General features: G+C 45.7%; 1 protein-coding gene across 1 annotated transcript in view; it reads right to left on the bottom strand.

Moving 5' to 3' along the window:
* Window positions 1-24,312, bottom strand: part of DSCAM (DS cell adhesion molecule) — a 740,578-nt gene that overhangs the window by 89,385 nt on the left and 626,881 nt on the right. The window contains exons 18-20 of the mRNA XM_069471934.1: window positions 8,446-8,686; window positions 6,836-6,982; window positions 1,284-1,439 (exon numbers count right to left, since the gene is read on the bottom strand). Of these exons, the coding sequence (XP_069328035.1) occupies window positions 1,284-1,439; window positions 6,836-6,982; window positions 8,446-8,686 (544 nt within the window). The remainder of the gene's footprint in view (window positions 1-1,283; window positions 1,440-6,835; window positions 6,983-8,445; window positions 8,687-24,312) is intronic.

The raw sequence follows: 24,312 nt of genomic DNA, 5'->3' as shown, positions 1-24,312 counted from the left end.
TGGATTTGTGTGCAGGCACTATAACACACAAAGGTTCGCAGAGGTGGTGAAGATATCGTGTAAGGGTGGCTGGAAGGGACCGCTCCAGGCGGCAGGGCCTTGCTTGCCAAGGGGAGCATAGAGATGGGGGTGGAAGCTGTGGACAAGCTCTGATTCAGGGGCAGAAGGGCTGAAGAGCCTCTCCTGGCCTCTGAGCATGTGTCCTTAGCTTTGCATCCACAGGACAGATACGGGATGAAACAACAGCATCTTTGATCCTGCAGTCATGGAGGAGGGACACTGACCTCACACCTGCCAATACTTGGGAGATAATGAGCAACGGGTAAGAGCTCTCCCACCCCGCGCTGCCCAGCGTCCTGGGGAACAGAGCCCTAGCAAGTTGCAGAGGCGAGTCGGCACGGTGTTTAGGTACACTGGTGTCTCGTCCACCGCTACCTCTGCTGTGCTGGAATATTTTAGGAAGGTTCTACAGCGGGAGCAATTTGACATCAGTTGCTCCTTCCTTTATTAAGGTACCTGGAGGCTACTTTTCTCACTGCTGTTATGCTATTTATTAGAACTTAAACTGTTCCTCAAATAGGCTTAGGTAAGCCCCCCTCAGGGTCTCCCTTAAAATAACACAGAAACTTTGCTGTCTGGGTTTTGTAGATTTGGGTAATAGCTACATAACCAAATCCAAACTGTACGGAACAACAAGAATTAATGGTCTGAAACTACGAGCAGTGATTAAAAATTTTACTAAATCATCAGGAATTCTTGTAAGAATTTTTAAAAAATTAGCATAAAGCTCTCAAATCAACGACTTATTCTAAGGTGATTCAATTGGCACAGAATAATAGGACTCAGACCAGCACATTATTTTCAAGTGGAAGGGTGGATTTAATCAGAGCTTACACTAAGAGCTAAAGAGCCGCTAAAATTATTCTAACAGGATACAAAACAGGTATGGCAAGTATTGCAGCTCTGGGAAAAAAAAAAAAAAAAACAAAGGAAAAAAGAAAGAAGGAGAAAAATTATAGGGGAAGAGGAAAACAATGGATTGGATACAGAAACAAAAGCGACATAGGAAGTTGACGGTCTGAATTGCACTGGAATATTTTGGTAGGGCAGCAAAGGTTAGTCCAAGCAAAGCCAAGAACAGCCTGATGAACTAAAGCTTCAAGGTGCTCTCTGACCCAGCCTTTCTGCAATTGTGTCATCCCAAGGATGCGGGCAGAAGCCTGTGTGCCCCTTGGTGTTTAAGGCGGGAGCAGAGCTTTCCACCCACCCCCGCCATTTCTCACCATCCTCTTTGGTCCGGGTGAAGATCTGCTCACTCCTGACTCCGTCTCCCGCGCGGGTAAAGGCCAACACCTGGATGCTGTAGTTGGTGTATTTTTCCAGCCCGTCCAGCTCCAGGGAAGGCTGCGTGGTGGTGACGTTTTTAATCTCGCCCAGCTCTGGAGGACAAGAACAAGAAAACACGATCCCATTACTGAGCTCGTCGATGCTTGTGTTCCCACACTGTCCTAGCTGGCTGGCACTTGCCATCAGCTGCCAGACACTGGAGTTGCTGTTAATAGATGGGACTGTGCACAGTTATTGTGCGATACCGACACTGCGCGGCCATTTGGAAAAGATCCCTCACGCCAAACTGCCCCCGAACACCAGGCAGAACACTGGTGTGGAAAACAGAGCAATTCTTCCCAAGATAAGTGTTATAAACCCAGCGCCAACACCACGGCCACCACTTGGAAAGCCCTCGCGCTGGTAATGTGGCACACTCCTCGCACTCAACACCAGCAAGCTTAGGACCACATGCTGCGCACTCTGTAGATCCATTCTAACTGTTCATTATGAAGCTTCTGCAAGTTGGGGTTTTTTTTTTTTTTAAACAAACTGTAATATACTTGTATTTTTAAGTACCTAACTTGGTCTCAAATATCTGAACTAAGATCTACCCTCTTAGCAAATTGCAAGTATACAAAATAGTATTGTTAACTATAGTCATCACTTTGTACATTAGATCTTCAGAACTTATTCATCTTGCATAACTGAAACTTTGTATCCTTCAGGGGCAAAAAAGAAGACAGTAACTATGTGAGGGGAAGGATGTGTTAACTAGCGTGACTGTGGTGACTGACAGTGGCTACATCTGTCCAAACAAGGTGCACACCTTAAATATATACAATTTTAATTTGTCAATTATACCTCAATGAAGCTGGAAAAATAAAGCATTTAAAGTAGAATAGAATACATCTGTGCTAAGCCGAGTGGCTGAGCAAATTCCTCTTTTTACCTGGAGTGAACTCCTCCCGGCATCACTGCTGAAGTGACATGCGATGTGTCAGAAACTTGGCGTTGGTTAAAAATGCTTCGCTTTGTGGAGTGGGATCGACTAATAATATTCAAAGATGGAACATTATGCACTCTCATCTTTGTCATATTATACATGGCAATTTGAGGAAACTTACAAATGATGTGTTAAGTACCTCCATGGGGGTTTGGCGGTGGGTTTGAAATGAGTCACCTACAGAGCCAGAGAGGGAGCCTGGGAACTGTCGCCTGTGGGAAAGGGCTGTCAGCAGAACGCCGGGTACCCCAAGCGTGCCCGTTACCCCCAGAACATGTGAGGCTGAGAGCAGGGGGGCTCCCTGTTGAGTGGTGGGCTGCAGTACAGGCCACCTCTGGACCATGCAGAGAGCAACAAGGGCTGTCAGTGTCTCTAGCTCTCTGCAGTCTCTGCCTTAGCAAAGGTAGCTGGTGTGCCATGCTTGCATGCAGAGCTCAAGAGCTTTACAGATTTAGAAACTTTTACATCGTGTGTCAAAGATCACACACACACACACACACACGCACACACAATCAGCAGAAATGCAGCTGAGGGGAGGGCCCCACAGGGGGAGTGTGCCCGGAGCTGGCTGTGAAAGCTTGACTAAGGTCTGTGTCCTCATCTCCAAGAAGGGCACAGAGAAAGTGTGATCCTGTTATGAAACAGGGCACAGCTGTGCCCACCCGGCGGTGCTGTTCGGAATCAGACACACTGAGGAGGATGAGGCTGGTGGAGAGGGACAGGGCCATGTGGTGCCCCCTGATCTTCTTAAAGACAGCCACGATGGAAGCAAAAGAATTAAATCTATGGATGAATTACAACGAACTCATTAGAACTAACATTTGGATGTGTACTCATTTGGAGGTTCGTATCATTTTGAGTAACTAATCTGTCAGGAACCGTGAATGGCGATGCAGTCAAGACCCCAATTCAAAGTTATCCCCCAAAGATTTCTAAAACTACTTGAGCACCAGAACCAGATCTTTCCACACGAACACCTCAGTGTCTCTGAAGGAGGGGTATTTTCCTGACCACAGACACTGAGTGATTAGCAGATACAGGAGAAATAAAAGGAAAATGATAAAAAAGCCAAATACAAAACTGTGCTTCATTTGCCATTCTTTTTAACTCTTTTTTTCCTTTATGGCTTAAATATAGATTTCTATCATCAAGCTCGGGATGTTTAAATATATATATATATATGTGAATTAAAGTATTCAGTTGAGGTCATGAGTAAAATAAAATGAAACAAATATATAAAAATAAATGTAGAAATCATATTCTTTCTATTATAAAAATTTTTTAAACAAGATGGTTTTATGTATTTATTTATCATGCCCCATTTTCAAAGGATTTTAAGGCAGAAAACAAAATAAGGGTGGAAATAACTTCTGAAGCACCCCCAACCACCCTGCACACTCCAGTCAGCACTTAAATGTCTCTGCCCTTCAGAATCTACCATCTGAAGAAAGACAGAAGAGATGAACAGTAGCTAAGATTTGGATGAAAATGGTGACTTCTCAAAGTGTACAATTTTCCTAGCAACCTCAAATGAACTGTTTCTGTCAGGCCTTACAAATTATTTAATTTTCTGATTCTGATAAAATACTCAGAAATTTTACAAAAATATTGCATATTTAACCTGCCCTATCAAATATACTAACCAATTTTATTTGATCTTATCACATTAACAACAAAATGCTTTCTTATACCTATTTTGGAAAGTATTTGGGTCAATTACTAAGCACAGCAGTAGTAAGAACCTGTCTCTCAGTCTCTGTGTGTGGTGTGTGTGTGCTATGTGCATGTGTGTGTGGTGTATGCGGTATACATGTTGTGTGTGGTATGTGTATGTGTGTGGTATGTGTGGTATACATGTATGTGTGGTGTATGTGGTATACATGTTGTGTGTGTAGTATGTATATGTGTGTGTGGTGTGTGTGGTATACGTGTGTGTGGTATATGTGTGTGGGTAGTGTATGTGGTATACATGTGTATCAGTATGCATATGTGTGTGTGGTGTGTGTGGTATACATGTAGTATGTGTGGTATGTGTGGTATACATGTATGATGTATGTGTGTGATGTATGTGGTATACATGTTGTGTGTGTAGTATGTATATGTGTGTGTGGTGTGTGTGGTATACGTGTGTGTGGTATATGTGTGTGGGTAGTGTATGTGGTATACATGTGTATCAGTATGCATATGTGTGTGTGGTGTGTGTGGTATACATGTAGTATGTGTGGTATGTGTGGTATACATGTTGTATGATGTATGTGTGTGATGTATGTGGTATACATGTTGTGTGTTGTGTGTGTGTGGAATATGTGATGCCTTTTCAAGGTTAAGCTGGTGTAGTTCTTTACACAGTCATGATGTATTCAATGTCTATGAGAATACAGCCAACCCCCAAGGCCACAGCCTGAGGAGTTTGTGTAAATGCTTCCAGTAATTACACGAAATGTCCCGCTAATTCATAAATGTCATCTCCCAGGGAGCAGGTAGGGAGGGACTATTCATAAACATGTATACGTTGCTGAGGATTTCTTGCTTTCCTTTGGAAATTAAGTGTGGAACTTCTACATTATACATTAATCACATCACTTTGATCTTAATTCCATGAATAAAAGTATGTTTAAAAAAACTGTATGCACTCCAAGCATTCTTTATTTAAAGAATTACATGTTTTTTTATTAGTAAAAGTATAAAGCCACATCATGCATTTTAGAAATTAAGATGCTAACAATGTTAGTAAATATTAGGGATAGTTGAAAATATGAGTAATATGAATCAATGGTCACCACTGGATTCCGGAAACATTTCCAACAAGAACAATAAAAGGAACAGTTTTAGTGTAATACTGCCTTTAGGTAAGTGTGCTAGCGTATTTATTCAAGATGAAAAGCAGAAATCGGAACAAGTATGTGTGCTGATATCCTATGGTATTTTGTCAATAAAATACATGACTTTTGCAAATGTCCATTGTTCTACACTCTGAAATTTTTTTAAAGATTTTCTTTGGGGGGTGAAGTTGTTACAGAATTAACCACTTAGTCTGCCCCTCGGTGGGGCTGCACATCACTGGCATTGTGGTTTCTTATGCATTAGAGTCCCCCTTGTTCACTGCTCTAGAACCTCGAGCAGGGCAGACCAGGCATCCCTGGTGTCTCCTACGAGCTCAGCACAGAGCAGGTGTTCAGTTAACATGTCTGCTGCAGGACCCAGTGGGTAGATCTTTCTAGAAGGCCTCTCAGTGTTGGGTGGTGTGGGGTACTACACTCCGCATCAAGAGGAGTCAGGTCTGGTCCTCAGCCCCGAGAAACACATCTAGTTAGAGATATGAATAGCTAAGGCATAAACACTGGTGTGTTCTTAGCAAATGATGCTTGCTTTGCTAACTTGTCTTCTTTCCTTTATTCTGGAACCAATAATGGAGTCCCCTGCAGCCTTTGAGGCCCATGTGTTCCGCTTACCTGTCTGGGGACAAGGGACCTGCTGGGGAGAACAGCCCCAGGTGATCCTGAGTAGGGATGGGATAGGCTCTTTGCCGTATCTCCCCAAACTTAGAGGCGAGCACCTGCCAAGGGTCCACACCCAGTCGGGGGGCTGAAAGAAGCCCCACATAAGAGGGGTGGCCCCATCCAGGGGCAGGGGGCCCAGGAGGAGTCTGGAAAGTGTGAGCAGGGGGGATGCAGCAGTGGCCGCCTAAGCTCTGGGACAGAAAGAGTGAGGCCTGTCCTATGATGGGCTGCGGCCCTGCCGTGCACCCAGCATGCTCCACAGCAGGCTCAGCGGCTGCAGCATCCACAGCCTGAAGGCAAAGGCACCGCGACCTGCTCCCCTAGGAAACTTCTGGCCCCAATCTTGGCGCCGCCTGAGCAGGTCTCTTATCAAAGTCTTGTGCCAAATGAACAGGATCTTTTGCCCTACAACTTGAAAGACACACACACACACACACACACAAACAAGAGAAAGAACAAAGAAGAGAAGGAGGAGAAGAAGGGGAAGGAAGAGAAGAAAAAGAGAAAACAGAAATGGAGGCTCTGGATTTAACAGCTCCTCCTGGTGGGAGATAACATTCCTCTCCCGTGTTCTGGCATGCTTCCTCAGCCGTCCTGCTGTTCAACGATAGGAACTCGAAAGTTCCCTGCTATTTGGGGAATAGGAAGAGGCCAGCTTTTTGGGATACATATCATAATGAATGTTCTAGGTAGAGATCAAGGTTTTGGTGCTGCCTGCAGAACCTCGACATAGATACTCATCGTGAGGAAAATACACCCAGGTCTAACTTTCCCAAGTGCCACTCCCCTCCTACGCTTTGAATTGCATTTCAAAGGTACATGATGTTTTAGACAGCGTTATGCACCTATTTGCATGTTGGATGAGAGACGACAGAAAAGAGGAAAGTGTCCATTTATAAACAAGTGCCCGCTGCATCCTGAATCAATCCCACGTTAGGAAGGGGATCTGCAAATTCCATCCTGCATCCTTTGGAGAAAAAAAGTCCTAGTTTAATCCTCTTACCTCCGTCCATGAGGTTGGCCCAGTAAATGACCCGGAAGCCCTGGAGAATTCCGTTCAAGGCTTCCTTGGACAGCGTGGACCAGGATATTGATATGCTCTCTGGTGACGTTGCTATGGCTTGGACATTTTCAGGGGGGTAACTGGGCACTGAAATTAAATAATCAGAATTTGTAATAACTGCCAGTGTGGTTTTATTTGCAAAGCAGTATCAAAAAAAGCAACGTAGTTTAAGATTCAGTGTGCAAACAAAAGAAAAAACTGCACTCAATCCCCAAAATAAAAGAGAAAAATACCACTTCCCTATACAAATATTATGGTAACTCGGTAAAATATCATGAGTTTATGCATATGCTCTAAAGGATTCCGTAGACTCGAACTTAATTGCCTCATTTCAAAGGAGGTTATCTAGGCTTAAGTTGAGTACGCTTTTGATTTTATTGCCCGAGTAGAAGACCATTGCTTGTCTGATTTACATTCCCATTATTCTTGCAAGTTATTTAAGTTACATTCACTTTATACAGTACACTCCCTCCATATTTAGTGATATCTGACATTTAAATCGGAAGCTCGCCTAGGAGAAGTGCTACAAGGCAGAAATGTAATCAGTGTTTCCACTGCCTCATCTTCACCAGCCCGCCTTTCCATTCTGTAATAGTTTGTCAGAGGGAAGAGAGACCATGGACTAAGAAACAGGTTTGAAGATTGAAGTAGTTTTAATACTGAGCTTACACAGACCTTCAAGGTTGGAGCTGGGTGACGTGCAAAGTATTGACTGAAACACGCACCTCAATAAAAAATGAGTATTGAAGCAAAAACCAAAGATGTATTTAACCACTATCGCAAAGATTATTAAGATAGGAAGAAGGTCCTCGCGTTCAAATTTCTAGTTGGCTAAGACTTCTTTCCCGGTTAAAACTGCCAGACATTACAGATGCAAGTCATAATTTCCTCCTCAAACCTATGACCCAGGGGCTAACTGCACAAGAGGAAATTGCCGTGCAAGCTTGCTGCCTTCAAATCTACCACTCATGGCTACAATTAACGCCCTATCTTATCTCTCCACCTAAAACATTGTGTCTCTAGACACCAGGGTTCCCTATATTTGAACTTCTAGGTTATTTTCACCGCTAAGGTGGAAGGTGAATTAATTCGTCACGGCCACTAGGGGGCGCTCGGTCACTGTACGAGCTGCTGCGGGAGGCCTGAGACTCGGTTCTCTCTGGTCGCTGAATGCTGGAAATAGAAAGCAATCCAAAAAAAAAAAAAAAACTTCTGAACATTGATTTGGGAGAAATTCTTAGGAAATCGGATTTCTGCATTCTAGTCAGACTTCTGCAGTAGTGGGAAGAGCCTTGGTTTCACAATTGGCAAAAGCCCAATTCTTGTGCTTGAAATGAATGAGGAAGGTTCCAGAAGGGAATGCATTTTGGCTTTGCAATGCAGAGCGAGGTGGGGAGGTCATCGGGACAGGCTTTCCCACCCGAGACCTGAGATCAGGGTCCCTGCAGGTCCCTGCAGGTCTCTCCACCTCAGTCTCTGCAAAGTCAGCGGGGAGCCAGGCTGGGGGGGCCCGAGAGGCACAGGAGCCAACCGTGGAGGGCCGAACTTACCATCCTCGAGGGTGGTGGTGATAATTTCCTGAGAAGAAGGTCCCGTGCCAGCCCGGTTGCAGGCCTGCACCACCAGGCCGTACTGGGTGAACTTGTTCAGGTTGTCCAGGGTGTAAACCTCGCTGTCCCCGGTGGTGTCGATACTGATGATGTTGAACTGGAAGTTCCCGCCAGTGCTGTACTCTCGGTAACCTATTTGGTAGCCACGGATAATCCCATTTTGCAAGTGTTTCTTGGGAGCCTAAACAGGAGAGAAAAGAACACACTAAAGAAGTCTTGAGGCAGCACAAGAGCCAAAGCAACACCCACAGCAACTTAGGGAAACAAAACCAGAGTGACAATCACAACCGTGGTGCTGGAGAGGCAGCAGTGTTCCTCGCAGCCAACACACCCATGGTGCTCGTTCTTCGCCAGACACCCTTCCCGGGCCTGTGTTGTCGCACCCGACCCCTACCACCCTCCTGAGACCACACTCCGATGACCTTTGTTTTACACAGGAGGTCACCCGCGTCCCAGCGGCTGGAGGGGAATCTGAAAGCTGGCGTCTGGCCCCAGTCCATGCTCTCAGCCCATCCTTCGTGCTGCCCTGGTTGACCTGTCCAGCTGATAAGAAAGTTGCAAAAGACATTGTGTTTGTGGCATCTCCAAGGACACTAATGCTCAGCCGTGACACTGATCCTCACGCCTCCACCCTGCAGTATCGATTGAGCGCCCCGCTCTGTACTGGGCATTGCTCTAGGCACTGAGGAACAAAAGTGAGTTAAAAAATGAAACAAAACAAAACAAAAGGATCCCTGCCCTCATGGAGCTTGCAATCTAGGAGACTGTCCCAGAACAACAGTCTTTGCACGTTGAACATTGGCATGTGCAGGGGAATTCTGCACAGATAGGAAGGTAAACCTCTTTCATCAAGCCCTAACTTGATTCATCTTGGAATGGTTTTTGTGGTGATTACAATGAGAAAGGGAGAGGCTGGAGCTAGCTCCCCTCTGCAGAGGTTTGAAAAGGGCCCACCGAGTCGGAGGCAGTACAGAGTGGGCCAACATATGCGGCTTAAAGAAACCAGGCCCTTCTCAAGTGTGGCAGAACAACGTCACCAAGATGACACTCTCAGTCACAAAGGTTTTGTAGACTTTCGGGCAGTGAGCAGATGTGTGTGCATGTGTGTGTGTGTGTGTGTGTGTGTGTACAAACTATGGGTCCTGGTCTCCCAGGGCTGTGAAAAGCTTTCTCTGCCCTGCAAGTGCCTGCCAATGCCTGCAAGTAAACACTTGAACCATGGAGAACTGTGAAGTGTCAAATGCTCAGAGCAGGAAGGTGAAGGCTGCCGCGGGCATCTGGGAAGTGGAGGAGAGTGGTGTGAAGTGGGGAGAAGAGGCAGAGCCCAGGTGGGCTGGGTGGGACGGCCAGGCTCAGGGAAGGAGGTGCGGATGTGGTGGGCGGGGCCTGCAGAGGGTGCCCACCTGCCCAGCAGCACAGGAGGGAAGCAGAAGGGGCAAAGCGAGTCCTTGAAAACCAGCAGAATGTGACAAGCAGAGTGTAGACTGTAAGTCAGAAAAGGGTTTTGAGCAGAGAAGCAGCACTGACGCATTCGGCAAATGTTTATGGATTGCCCCGTAGTAACGGGATTCAATGCCTCCGGCTGTCTTTAGCAGTTAGTCTGAGTTATACAAGACCAGTAAAATCACATTTCTTTTTAAAAGCAAGTTTCTTTATGGTTTTCTTGGACTCCAGTTGCTTTTCTCAACAACCAGTCTGATTTAGTACATCTGTGGTGCTAATAGACATCAATGAAACAATTATATAAACCACTTATTTGTATCCTTAAAACAGTGAATGTTAAGGTATGTTAGTTGTATCTCAATAAAACTGCTTTTAAAAAGGTACTGTGCGTAGCAGCTCTAGGCTATTCATTGTTCTATTTCAATTACAACACTAGCCTCCACCCCCCACCACGATGACCATGACCACCAGTCAATACTCTCCACTCTGCCACCACCTCTGTACCGTCACCATCACCACCGCCAACAGCAGCACGGCCACGGCCAGTGCCACCACCATCACCGCCAGCACCACTGTGACTGCCATCGCCACCACCTACAGCATCTCTGCCACCATCACCACCAACCTCACTACCATCAGAGCCAACATCCCTGCCACTGCCATTACCCAATGCTATGGCCACCTAGGTCACCTCCACCACTTTTACCACTGCATTCATCACTACCTCCACCAACAAACCACTGCCACGACCTCCCATACCTCCACTATCATCATCCCTGATGTCACCACCACCATCACTATCACCACACCCACCTCCCCCTCCATCATTGTCCCAATGCCACCATTGCTGCCACCACAATTACCCCTCCCACTGCCACCATCTCTACCATTTCTACCTCCATGCATTGGACACTGTATTTTTCCAATTATCGTAGTAGGTGCTTTATATATATCATCCCATTTGCTTTCTCAATAACTCCAAGAAGTCTCATTATCCTTCACAGATGAAGAAACTGAAGGTCCAAGGGGTTAAAACATCTTTCTCAAGGTAAATACAGAGGTGGAATTCTAATGCAAGGCTTTTCTAAAAGTTGTGTTTAGTTTGAACCACTCACAGAGCCTTAGATAACTTTTCACCTTTTTGCAAAGCTTGTTAATTCAGTTTGTAAAGTCATAGTAAACAAAGCATTTCTGATTGCAGAAACATTTAATGGATTATATGAAGAGAAAATATTACATTTTTATGCACAAAAGCAAGCAAAAATTCTCACTCTATCAGGCGAAACTAAAGTTCTTTTATTAATTTGTAGGCAGAATAGTCAGATTAAGATTTAGAGATGTGTTTAAATTAAAGAAATCCTTGGGCACATATTTAGAAATACAGACCTCTGAAATACATCCACAAAGGCAGGAATTTTGCCCATCAAGTATAGGGAATTTTAGGGGTTATGTGCAGGTTTTTGAAAGTGAACCGGAGGCCCACTCTGAGTGTGGAGGCTAAGCCAGTCTGGGTAGGGTGTGCCTGAGTGGAGGCACTTCGACCCACTTGTCTGGCAGCTGGTTTCATATCATCCCAAGAGACGTTAGCGCGTGAAACCCTTTACTTGAAAAATTGTTCAGGATGATGCTTTAGAGACATTTGTGCTTAGAGCGTGTGTCTACTTTCAATAAAGGAAGACGGTTGGTGGGTAGGTAGAGAAGGCATCTTCATGGAGAAGACAGTTCTAGAATACTGTTCTGTGGCTGTTAACTAGAACTGAAGAACACTCGATAAAATGGGTGGGAAATAATGACTCACTTTCATGCAACTAAGTGGGGCTAACGGTGGGCTAAGAAGAAAGGAAAAAGAAGAAATCAGGTGAGGATCTTGAAAATATTTTGAATCTGGGTTGCATGATATTATGCTATTAGAGAAGACGTATTTCCTAAGCAGCCACTCTGAGCATGCCCTGGCCTTCTCCAGGTCTCAGCAGTACCTGTTGCGAGATCTGATCTTGAAGACAAATGTCTCCTGGACGTTCCTTGCTGACCTGAGTTCCTCTGTCACTGCCTGAAAAAGAGTGGGGATCCCAACCCTCTTACAAATTCCCACCTTATGAAAGTCCCTGTCAAGGAATGTTGTTTTTCCTCCTTTCAACTAACAACCCCGTACTCGTTCTCTGCAGCCAGCCGAGCTTCCAACTCACCAGGGGAGCCCTCTCCCTCCGTGGGTCTCCACTGTTACTCACCGATCCACACTGACTGCAAGAACTGATCACCCTGTCTCTTCTGGTGCCCACCACTGCATATGAAATGTCTGCCTTTCTACAACATGATTGAAAGCTCTGGAATGCAAGGATTCCCACAGACATGAAATGTCTCCCACTTTTTTCCCAATCCAAATCAGAGCTTCAACACAGTGGACATTCTAGGAAGATGTTTTTGCAGATGGAGAAGAGAATGGCTTTGAACACGTGTGAGGAGCAACAGAGGGAGGGGTAGGCGTGAAGGCAGGTGCAGGTTGACAATCCGCCTGGATAAAGGGCGATGGAAAGGGTGTCAAGCCAGAAGAGCGGCCTGGACTGTAGACCCACGGTCTGGCTGTTGAAGAGACGTCTGGCTTGGCCACTGCGGAAGAGAACTCAGCAGCCCAGTGGGACAGCCGGGGAGGGTGGATTCAACTGGAGGGGCAGCTTCTGTGCTGTCCCCTGGCCTGTGAGCCCCCACATAAGGATGACAGGTCGTTGACGCAGGACTTGGAGGGGCTCGACCTCATTTCCCAGGTTCCATCAGGGCCAAAAATACCTTCCGAAGAGCCAGTTTATTTGGACACTGACATTATTTTTTTCTTCTTCTTAAAAAGAAGGATTTCGGAAAGAGAGTTTGTTCACTTATTAAACCCAGCCAGTGAGTTACCTGTTTTTACAATAAGGACAGAACTGCAGATTTATAGAAAATCTCACCTGGCAAACAGTCCTCTTAATAAAAATTGAGGAGTACTTTGGAAAGTAAGTGTATGGAGAAAAACAACAAACAAACAAACAAAAACAAAGCTAAGGGCTCCCTTTTCTGTACTGGAGAATTCAAAACGAGTCCGTTTCCACCAGGGAAAATGTAGTTATTTACAGACTGCTTTCATAAGTGAGTGTTCTCTTTCTACCTTTTCTCAAATCCCTTTGAATGCACTACAATTCTAGAAGAAGGTCGTGCCCATTCATTGTCCGGTTGCTTGTGTAAAGATTGTTTTTCTCGTGTTGAATTTTACTCTTCCATTCATTTGGCTTTGCATGTCTGTTCCCTGCTGTCTGGGGAGGGCTCCCTCCCCTCCAGGCCTGGCAGGTTCTCTCTCCTGCCGACTCCCTAAGCAGCCTCCTCCATCCCCCAGTGCCCTTTCTCCAGCCTCCAAATCCCTCCCAACCGCCTCCTCCTTTAAGAAACCTTCTCTTCTGATCTCCATGACAACAGTAGCACCATGTCAATTTATTTGCACAGTTTGCCAGTGACTGTATTTTACGTGTCCTCCCCACCAGCCTGCTGCAAGTTGCCTGTGGCAGATTCATCTGCCCTTTAAAGAGACAGTAAACAGCGATGTGCAAAGGCTCACAACACCTTTCAGGATGTGAGTAATTAGAACAGCCTCTCTTCTGCAGAAAACCACCAGCTACATGCTGTTTCTGGCACACCCTCCTCCTCCTGCCCGCATTGCAAGGAAACGGACAGTGCTGGGCGCTCAGGGTTCACCTGTTTCCTGGACTCAGCCAGAAGCCCTTGCTGCAGAATTCTGCCTTTGAAGAACACTGCCTTTCTCAGGCCTGTTGACTAATCCAGTTCAAAAACGAATTGAAAATTTTTCTTTAGATTTCTCATTTCCCTTACATTACAGGGGTGGCGGCTGTCTCTTTCATCTTTGCGCATTTCACACATTTCACGCAGCCCCCTGGCCTGCTGTGCAGCATGAACGCAGCCCCTCCATAGGCTTGCTCCGTGAACAGGAGCATCTCACTGAGCTAACATTAACTGGGGGCCTGTATACAAGGCGCTGAGCCTCAGGGACACCTGCAAGTGAATTGGAGACTAGAATAGAGCACAGGTGCTTGCAACCAGAAGGCTTGCCGGGGGTACTGTGGAGGGGCCCAGGGAAGGCATAAGTGTGCCAGAGAAGGGGGCACTTCCTCTGAGCCTAAGGGACGGCCAGACATTGCCCTGGAGGGGTGATGCTGTAGACAAAGCAACCAGCATATGCAGCTGCACCCAGGTGAGAGGACAAGGACACCCAGAACTGAGAATAGCTCAGAGTGACCCTGGGGCGAGGAATCCCTGGTGACCGTTGGGGTGGGGGATGGTGAGAGCACAGTGAAGCCGGAGAAATACTCAACGGACAGAACCTGTGGAATCTGTCCACTGTGGTTCTCAAAGTCTGCTGTCCCTGCCGGCAGCATCAGCATCACCCGGGAAACCCTGACAGAGGCAAGGACTGGGGACCCACTGAGACTTTCTGAATCAGAAACAGACACGAGGGTGGGGCCCAGGGATCTGTGCCTTGACAAGCTCTCCAGGGGATGCTGGAGCTCCCTCAAGTCTGAGAACCGTTGTCCTAGTCACTGGGGAGTCACTCAACAATTTAGAACTGTGCTTGCTTGGGAAGGGCAATTCTTGTTAATATCTAGTTAAAAAGCAGTGACTGAATTTCTGCACTTTTCAGGTGAACCAGTAACCCACTTCCCTGGTCTCTTCGTCTGCAGAACAGAAGGGAATGGATGCAAAAAATCCCCGCAAGACCTTCTTGGTCCTGGGAGTTACCTGCAGACTTGCCTGCACAGTGCCAGAGCGAGTCTGTCTCACAGTAGGGGTGCGGGTGCAGTGTGGACACACAGGCTGTCTTCACAGATGGACGACAGATTTCGAGGGAGCAATGGCAGAGAGGGGAGAACTCTCATAACACCACCTCAAAGGATATTTTCATTCATGTTTCTCTCCTTAGAGTTGCATTGCAGTGAGTACCACTTCTATGTCCTAGGTCTCGCAAGAGGATCTGCATGGCCACGTGACGCCCTCCCCCAAAGCTGCTGTCAATCTCGGAGCTAGGAGAGAATGAGGCATCCACATTATATGAAATAACAAATGGACACAGGACCTGGCAATGAGAGTGCTTAGAAACAAGGAGCTGCTCAACTCGGGTTTGAGAAGTGAACGATGAGTGGCAGATTATTTGAAAAAGACACTGTCTTGAGAGGCCAAGAAAGTCGACTTGCAGCCTGTAGCCACCACAGCTAATCAGACTTGAGTGGCAGCCAAGGCCGCGTGTGGGCTCTGCCCCAAAACTGCTAAATGGAGAATGTTAGAAACAGGCTCATTATTTTACGGTATGAAATTGAGATTCACTACTGCAAAACGAGACTCTGTGTATTCCATTTCTAAAGCGTAGACTGGCTTCCATTTCATTCATCCAACCAACAGACATCTGTGGAATAGCCACCCTCGTTGGGCCTTCTCTCTGAGCATTGCTGTTCTCCACCTAGCGCACCACCTGCTGACACGCACGGCATTTCTTGATGTCCACAGAGGCCTGTCCGGTGCTTTCTGCCAATGACCTAACAGAGGAATCCAGGCTTTATTTGCACACAAATCAGCCCTGAGAGCTGGTCTCTGGGAATATCCCCACCTGACACCAGGGCCTGCCTCTACCGGACCCTCCCTAAGCTTCTCTTGCCCACTCAGGTCATGGAGAAGAGGAAGAGGTGGTTGTTGCTGCAGCTCAGGGACTCTGGGGTGACTTTTGAGAAAGCCAGCAGGCCGGGAGGGTGACCGCTCAGTGTCCCAGAGCCTGGGGTCGAGTCAGGGAGTGTCGAGATGCCTGAAGAGGCTTGAGGAGGGGATCCCTGGGCCAATAGGGGTGGCAGGGCCCAGTCAGGAAAGAGTCCACCTGGGGACCATGAGGTCCTGGAAGACTGGGGCCGCCTGCAGCTCTAGGCTGTCTGCAGTCAGTGGGACGCAGGGGGGAAGCTCCAGTACCAAGAGAGGTGTGTGCTAGGCTGTGAGCATAAGGCCAGGCCCCAACCGGGTAGTGGCAGCTGAGTGATCCCAAAGGGCTTGGCACCACCTCGCACATCTGCAGGACCCAACCCGGTAGCTCCTCTGCAGGTAATGGGCGCCCCTGGGATGGCAGAGATGAAGGGGGGGATGGGCGCCCCGACCCAGACCTGCTAAGCAAGTCCAGGAGGCAGGATTTCAGAGGCACGGCCACAGGGTCACAGAAAATGCTCAGAGGTGGTTTTGTCAGGTGGGAGCAGAAAACATCTAAGACCAGAAGCTTTGTAAGAAAGCCCCCAGTGGAGGGTGGGCCCTGGCCCAACACTGGGGCCAAGGGGCCAGGCGGGGTGGAACTGAGTGAGAAGAAGGCGGATCCTCCACTCCTCAGCCCACGTGACCATCCCATTGGGTCTCCATGCTCTGAGAGCACCCTGGGGTCCCAGGAGGAGGGAGGAAAGGAAGGGAGGTGAAGCAGAAAGTTCCTTGGGACCAAGCCGTTACCAGAGCAGTTTCCCCCCGGGCAGGGCAGGTGGGGCGGCCAGAGGACCAGGGCAGGGAGCCAGCGCTCTGACACGCTCCCAGGGCAGCCTCTGTCTCCTTGCGTGTCTTTACACTGGAACTTCCTCCGTCTCTCCCCCAACCTTGCTAGCAATAAAGATCCTAGAATCACTAAGAGAACCTGTAAGCAGTGCGGGAAGGGAGGGCTAGTGAGGAGACACACTGAGTCCTGGCAGTGGGTGACGGTGACCCCTGGCTGGAAGGGTCACAGGGATGGGGACGGCATGGCCAGGAGGCAGCTGGAAGCTACGGCAGTCAAACTAGAGAGAGAGACAGACAGACGGACAGAAAGGGGCTTAGTAAGGGAATGACCTGCATCAGTCATAGCACATGTCACAGTCTTTGTGACTTGTGCTAAGTAGGGTCTGTCTAGAAGATCCAAAAAGGATCCAGGTCTCAGAGGGGACCTGCCTACTGAGAAGCTGGTTTTAACTCACAGCTGGAAAGAGTTCCTGAGTGTTTTAAATCTATGTCAGAAGAACTGGTGAGCAGGAAGCCATTTGTGACACGTTTCAATTGGATGTGGCCATTTGCCGAGGGATCATCCCGGTCCAGGAACTGTTGTTGACAAACCCTGGTCTCTGGGCCCAGTCTGTGTGGCCGCTTGTTTTCAGATGGCTCTCAGCTAAGAATGGTTTGTTGCTGCTGTTGTTGTTTACATTTTTACGTGGTCAAAAAATCAACAGAGGAAGAATATTTTGTGATGTGAAAATTACATGACTATGAATTTCCACGTTCCTGAGTACAGTTTCACTGGAGACCAGCTCGTTTACCTGCATGTCGAGAGAGGCTGCCTCCCTGCAACAGCAGCGGGTGGATGGGTGGAGACTGAGGCTGCTGCGTGGCCCAAAAAGCCTAAAATATTCTCTCTCGGGCCCTTCACAGAAACAGTCTGCAGATCCCTGCAGGACAGCATCGTGGACTGAGAGGGCGTGAGGGAGGATGGGGGGAGGGAGGAGAGGCACCACCAAGAGGGAGGGCGGAGAAGGGCGGGGCGAGGGCGGGGTGTGATGGAGTCGGTTCCTCTCTGCCTATCCCTGCTGCGATGCCAAAGTCCTAACTCCTGTTCTATCACAAGACCAGTGATGTCTGTATCAACAACAGGTCTTTGGTCATGGACTTAATTATCTTCCATGTACGCCTTCGTGGGGGTTTGAGTAGGACGGCTTCCTTCTGCGGAGCTATTTGCCTTTGTCTCTTACCTATACTTGGGTAATGAAAGGCTTTAGCCTTAACTAAAGGAATTTTACACATCAACGTACATTAAGTGTTCTGGGGGAGAAGGCTGAATATAATAGGCTACTCTTTCTGCCTCGTCAGAACATGCTGGAAGCATTCAGGCAAGCGGATCTTAGCAAACATTCTGACTTTTTAAAGAAGGATACACCCAGCACAGGTCTAAATGCAGAGAGATTCTGTACAGACCCACTGGAGCGGCATGAGGCATTCCCTGAATCATTCTTTCTTTGGGAATTCTGGCTTTTTAAACTCACTAAGGATCTGCCACCCAAATTTTTCTGTTTATTTATAGAAAGACAAACCTTATTTCCCACTTTAGAGTGTTACTAGCAGGTAAAGCAAGAATGATAATATATTTAAAAAAGGTAAAATTGTTTTATTTCCTATACATCTGTAATTACTCTAGGCACACGGAACTATCATTTTCAGTCTCCACTTATATTTTTCAGAAGAAGGGTCCATTCCATTCCAGGAATTGAAAGAATTTAAATTAGCTTCCAAAGTTTTTAATGCAAAGAGGAGTTTGGCCTCAAAATAATTCACAGGTGATCTTGCAACAGAGTGAGTTAGTTACATGTTAGTATATTAACATCGATGTATTTGAATTACTGAAAGAAGCTTGAAAGCACATATTGTGTTTTTCTGTCCTGCCTCTTGCTGCCTCAAGAACAGTCTGTGGAAATTAGGTGGATGTACGAGGGAAGTTAATTCCTGCGTCCTTCAGTAGACCCCGGCCAACGATGTCCAGCCTAGTTTCAAATGATAAAGGTCATGTCAAGTTTCCTCCCGTGTCTAAGGAGGCATGCCCATGACATAGCAGATGCCATTGGATGTCTTTGTAGTCCTGGATCAGATATGTTTTCCTTTGATTTTTCATTATGACATCTGTGCCCAGTTTACTGACCTATCTATCTTATTTGATTTCTCTGAAAAAAAAATGGGAAATGTCATAAGTAAGTTGGCTTAGTAACTGCTAAGAAAGTTGAGCACATTAAATAGTGTATACTCATCTATTCGCTCACTGGATGGATGCCATCAACTCATTTATAATGCTCAATGCCATATTCACTTCCTATTTATTCACTGTGAGCCAGTAAAACTGTACGGCAGTTTTCTGAATACTTTTATTAAATTACTACCTATCCATCTATTATTAGATTATTTGAAATAAAACTTTTCTTTTTTCATTAGGAAAATGACACGATATTTACACTTAAATGGCAGTGCTACCCAGAGCCGAGGGTGGAGCAGGATTTGTGGCTGGGATCGCAACTGGGTTGCTATTCAAGGGACCACCGTGCTCACCCAGAGTGGGCCCATATCCACCTCCTCTGGGGTTATCACGTCGGGCTGTAAGGTGAGCAGGGAAGAGAATGTGTCACTAAAATGTACTGCTCCTTATTTGTCTATGGCATAATGAACAGGACACTCAAATCAAAACTAGAGAAAAGGGTTCAAATTTCAACAAAGAAAAACAAAGTGACTTGCTGAAGGTAATTTGTGTTAGGTATAGATAAGAGAGTAGTATCTAATTTTCCTAAAGTCTAATCTAGTATTTTTATATTGGATTTTCATTATATACAATTTACTTTTCGTAGATGCATTTAACTTAAGCTAGTCTCACTTTGTGCATAATGTGATGAAATACAGTCAAATTGCATTTTCACACATACTCTCCAGTTTTCACTTTGAGTATTACATACCTATAAATACCTATAACTGTAAGGTTTCACGTGCATAGTAGACTAAATAGGTAATGTAAGTCATTTTCAATATAATTCTGACCATAGGCAATTTGTGTCCCAATGTCCCAACTTTAGGACCTAATCAAATGTAACATGTAGTATTTATGTACTAAAAAAAGACAGACCTAAGGGTGATCATCAGCAAATGTCCAAAATGATTTTTTAGTTGCAACATTGTGGCTTCTACCCATTACTCTTATTTGCACTTCTGATAATGTGTTCTCTAAATCAAGGCAAAAAAAAAAAAAAATACAAACATTGCCTTCTAACCTATTGTAACCTAACAATGTATAACCTAACAGTTATGAAACAGACAAATGAAAATGTCTACACTTAGATTTCCTGTATTCACCTAAAGAAACCATCTTAAACGATTTCCGGTTTGATGACTGCAGATGGCCTTGGTCCTAATCCTCAGTCCAAGTTCAATTCATGTCCTGTCAGGGTCAATCACCTGGAGAGGTACAGCCTCATCAGGCGGGATTGTCACTGCACTTTGAAGCTGGGAACCAAGAGAGCTGCCTGCTTTGGTCCGGAGGCCTGAGGGACCCTTTGTGCAAGCAGGCTGGTGGCTGTGCTCTGGGACACAGAACCAGAGTCTTTGAAGAAAGCCAATCACATGGGTAAACTGAGAGGGATAATCCAGTGGGTAGACGAGAGATGCAGACTGCATCCCTAATGGTGCAACTTAGCAACAGCTGGTTTCATTAAAGGGATATGTATTTTTTATATAATCCCAAAACTAAGATGCGAATTCAGTCACCTATGGCTTTCTAAGGAGTCCCAAGTTTTTCAGGAATAAAGGCACCACTTTGTGATATGAACCTTCTAATATAAAAGGGAACAATGGCAAATGGTTCATGCATTTATTTAACAAATATTTATTGCATTCCCACTGAGGGTATAAGAACAGGCTAGACATACCCTCAACCCTCACAGAGCCCACAGTCTAGCCTACTTTAGGAAGTTGAGAGAGAGCAATATTACTCTATGTGGATGACCAAGAGATTTGAAATCGGTTTGGTTTTTTCTTTTCCTGTCATAGGGGAGAGAGGTTAGACTCGTTAATATGAGAAGGGCCGACAACTCCTTGAGTATTTTTAAGACATGTTGGTCTTCAGGAATTTAAATAAAACTGTTATAAAACCAACACTAGATCCAATGGATTAGTTCATAAAAGCAAATACAAACCTTTGTAATTTTTCATAGCCTAAAGTGGTAGTTAAAAAAAATAAGTAAAATGTATTTCAAGGCCACCCTTTTGAATTGCAATTGATATAGGGAAAAAGGGTATTTATTCACTACTCAAGTTACTCTAAGGTTAAGTTTATGATTTGAAAAAGAAATGGCAGTAGGTAAAAACTTAAATTTTGTGTGTCTTCTCTAATTTTAATAGGGCTGGTGTAATTTATAACATGAGCTTGGAAGGAATAGTAAAGGGAATTAACATCCGTTGAGCCAAAAGACACTCAAACTACAATCCTGGCCCTTCATATTCATCGACCTGCGTAGAAACCCAGGAAACAGAATCAGACGGCCTCAATCTGACAGTCAGGATCTTTCAGACCTCGGGCAAGTTCCTCTAAGTTTGGGGTCTCCCTCAGCACAAAACTGGATGCTCCCACACGCATATCAATTGAGACAAAGCAGCAAAAGTGTAGCGCCGTGCCGTGCCTGGCAGAGAGCACATGCTCCAGAGGACAGCTGTCCCCACCTAGGAAACACCGGTGCTAGAAGGTGCTTCTAGAGCTGCCCTTGCCAACTCGCGGGGCTGTTTCCTGGAGGTAGCGGGATTTCAATGTGGGAGTCAAGTAGAGCTTGAAGTTCATTAAACCATTACCACGGAGGCCACTGGCAATATGGCAATTTTGTTTCTAAATGACAGATTGAGCCATTTTCCCATTGTATGAGCTCATCTCTGAAACATAATAGGTTGTAATGATGCCTCAATTAGTTGGAATTATTAGGGATTGCAGAGATGTGGTGTTCTGGCTAAAAGTATTCTTCAGATTGCTGAAATTTAATTAAATCCCTAAATACTCAGCTTTAATGTTTTATGGAAACAATACCTCTTTTTTGTAATTCTAAATGAGGATTCTGCTCGTTCTAAATAAAATTCTCAGCCAGATGGTGTGATACCGAGGGGCAGGAAAGTGGTGAAATCATTCTCAGGATTTTTATTCTGAGTCATCAGTTCGATAATTGTTCTCAGCACAGCAGTATTTAAGCAATTGAAAATTTCATATTTTGGGGACAGCCTGTGGTTCTACAAAGATTCCTCATTTAAAGCAAAAATAAAGCAACAACAAAAAGTTTACATCAATAGGAAACATCTCTGCTTTAAATTGTTTTCTCTGGATAAGTGTTTTGAGATGTCTATAATAATTAAATATTCAAAATAATGTTTTTATTTTGTGAATGACTATGGCAATACGCACATACACAGGCCAATAACTAGAATCAAACTGTCCTTAATTTGCATAAAAAGGGGTCAGTTCATTCTAAAACTGACCAAAAGACAAGGTGACAGGCATTGTTAAAAGAGACACTTGAGGATAGATTAAAATTGGAATTTTCTGAAAATTCAAAGAATTCTTTAGTTCTATGATTTTCAGGTAACTTTATCAAATATATGCTATCAGTAATCTATAGCTTTAAATAATTCTTTCTTATTTCAAATCAGAAATAAAACATGCTGTAAATTACATTGTATTTGCTTATGCAAACCTGTTTGTTTTTCAAAGGATGAGAAGCAGGAGGTAGAAAATGAAACTTATGTCATTTACTTTATTTTTATTTTATTTAGAACCATTTGCATGGTCTCTTGAGTTTCTGTTAAGGCAGCAGCTCACATTTTTATCTAACTCAGAATATGTAAAAGTATCTAGGAGCCTTTTCTGAGCCTTCATTTCGCATAATATAGACATCAAATATGGTACTGGTTCTTGGACATCTTCCTATGGGCTTACATCTATGATGTGCAGATGCCCATTTCCTATAAAACTCACCACAAATTTATTGGACCATTTCTGCCCTTTACATTTAAATAAATTACAGTAGAAACTTGTGTGCAAAGTGGTTGGTCTGTCTGGTACACTGAGCGTGGATCACATCTTTGGGTGTTACCACTGTACCCCCTGGGGTATTTCACTGTACCATGAGTAAGACCATCACATTTTACAGTCTGCTGTTTGGAGACCTACTAGCTCAGATGCCGAACACTCCCAAGGCTACTGTGAAATGGAACACTTGTCTCTTCATTCCGAACTCACGTAGGCGCTCACTCACTTCTTCCCTGCTTCTGTCATTCATCTATTCACGTGACATGTTCAGAGCTGGATCAGACCCTCTCCCTGCCTTTAAGGAGCCTGCAGAACAGCAGCAGAGATGCACGTAAAACAGACCGCAGAGACCGTGGGATGGGGACCTCACTGAGCCATCGCCAAGAGCAACAGGGAACACAGAGGATGAACTACTAATTCCACTTTGGAGATTCACCTGTTTTCACAGCGAGAGTCACGCACACCTGAGCCTTGAATAAGCAGGACTGGGCAGGAGAGCTGGGCATGACCTGGAAAGATGCCACCTGTGGGCCTGCCACCCGGATGGCCAGGAACCCCTGAGTCAGGAGTCTGAGGTGCTGCAGCCTGACATCAGGTGACCTTGAGTGAACTACCGGATTGTGCCATATTCAGTAGGCCACGGGCAACCATGAAAGAAATAACTAAAATACAAAGGGACAGTTGTTTATTTTGTTCAACAGAAGGTGTTGCTGCAGAAGTGTTGCCTGTGCGAGGACAATTAAATGAATTTAATATCTATCTGCAGTGTCACGAAAAGACTGCTAGGGTGCCCCTTACCTTTAAGAGGTTTAGAGCCTACAATGGCTGTTTTCCCACCAGAACCCCGGAGCTCTTCTCTCCTTCACCCCGCCTTGGCTGCCCACTACTCCCGAAGTTCCCACCCTCGCTGACGGATGTGGGGCTCCCTCTTCAGGGCTAACACATTTCTCTGTCTTCTCTTGCCTCCTCCTTTCTTCCCCCTTCCTCGGCAGTCTCCTTCCACAACATGCATATTCTGAACTTTAACATCATAGAATAGAGGCATGTTGTATGCAGCGTATTGCACTTTACATACACTCTAGGCGACGCACAATAGCACACAATTTGATTGAATCAGTGATGTGCTTTAAAAGCTCATTACATAAATACGCCAACGTGCAATGGAAAGCCGGTGACAGGGCTGTCCTTCCCTCGTTAGGCAGGTAGATCACAGACATGCCTGCCTGCTGACAGGCCACGCCACAAGGGCCCATTACACTGGGACGGATTCCACTCCTCCACGAACACATAGCACGATCCGTTCACAATCTAATGAGAGCCAGGCTTCCTCTTAATAGCCCACAATGTGTTCATCCTTTCAGCACTGAGACGAATTTTAACTGCAATCTACCGACTTTTGCTGGTGCTTTCGACAAAGAGAGAAAGGACACAATGCCTTTGAAAGCCTCAGGAGTTTCCATTTTTAGTCATCAGAGCTAGATACTCTGCAGACAGACACCTCTATCAGGCAGGACCCAAAGAGCATTCGAGGCCACAGTAATGCCTGGTTTTTTCAGTGACAAAGCAGAAGAGAATGTGCAGGGCTAGTGGGCGAAACTTCACAGCATCTTTAATTCAAGACAGAGTGAGTCAGCACCGCGTTTGTAGCATGGCAGGGATGCGTGTGGGGTTACGGCTTGCCGAGTGCCTTTCTTATACGGTGTGTGTGATGCTCGCGGGTGGCGGACGTGCTCACAAAGACCGACGGCACC

This window comes from Eulemur rufifrons, chromosome 7 (genome assembly GCF_041146395.1).
Source record: "Eulemur rufifrons isolate Redbay chromosome 7, OSU_ERuf_1, whole genome shotgun sequence".
NCBI lineage: Eukaryota > Metazoa > Chordata > Mammalia > Primates > Lemuridae > Eulemur > Eulemur rufifrons.
This window is presented reverse-complemented; position numbering and strand designations above follow the sequence as displayed.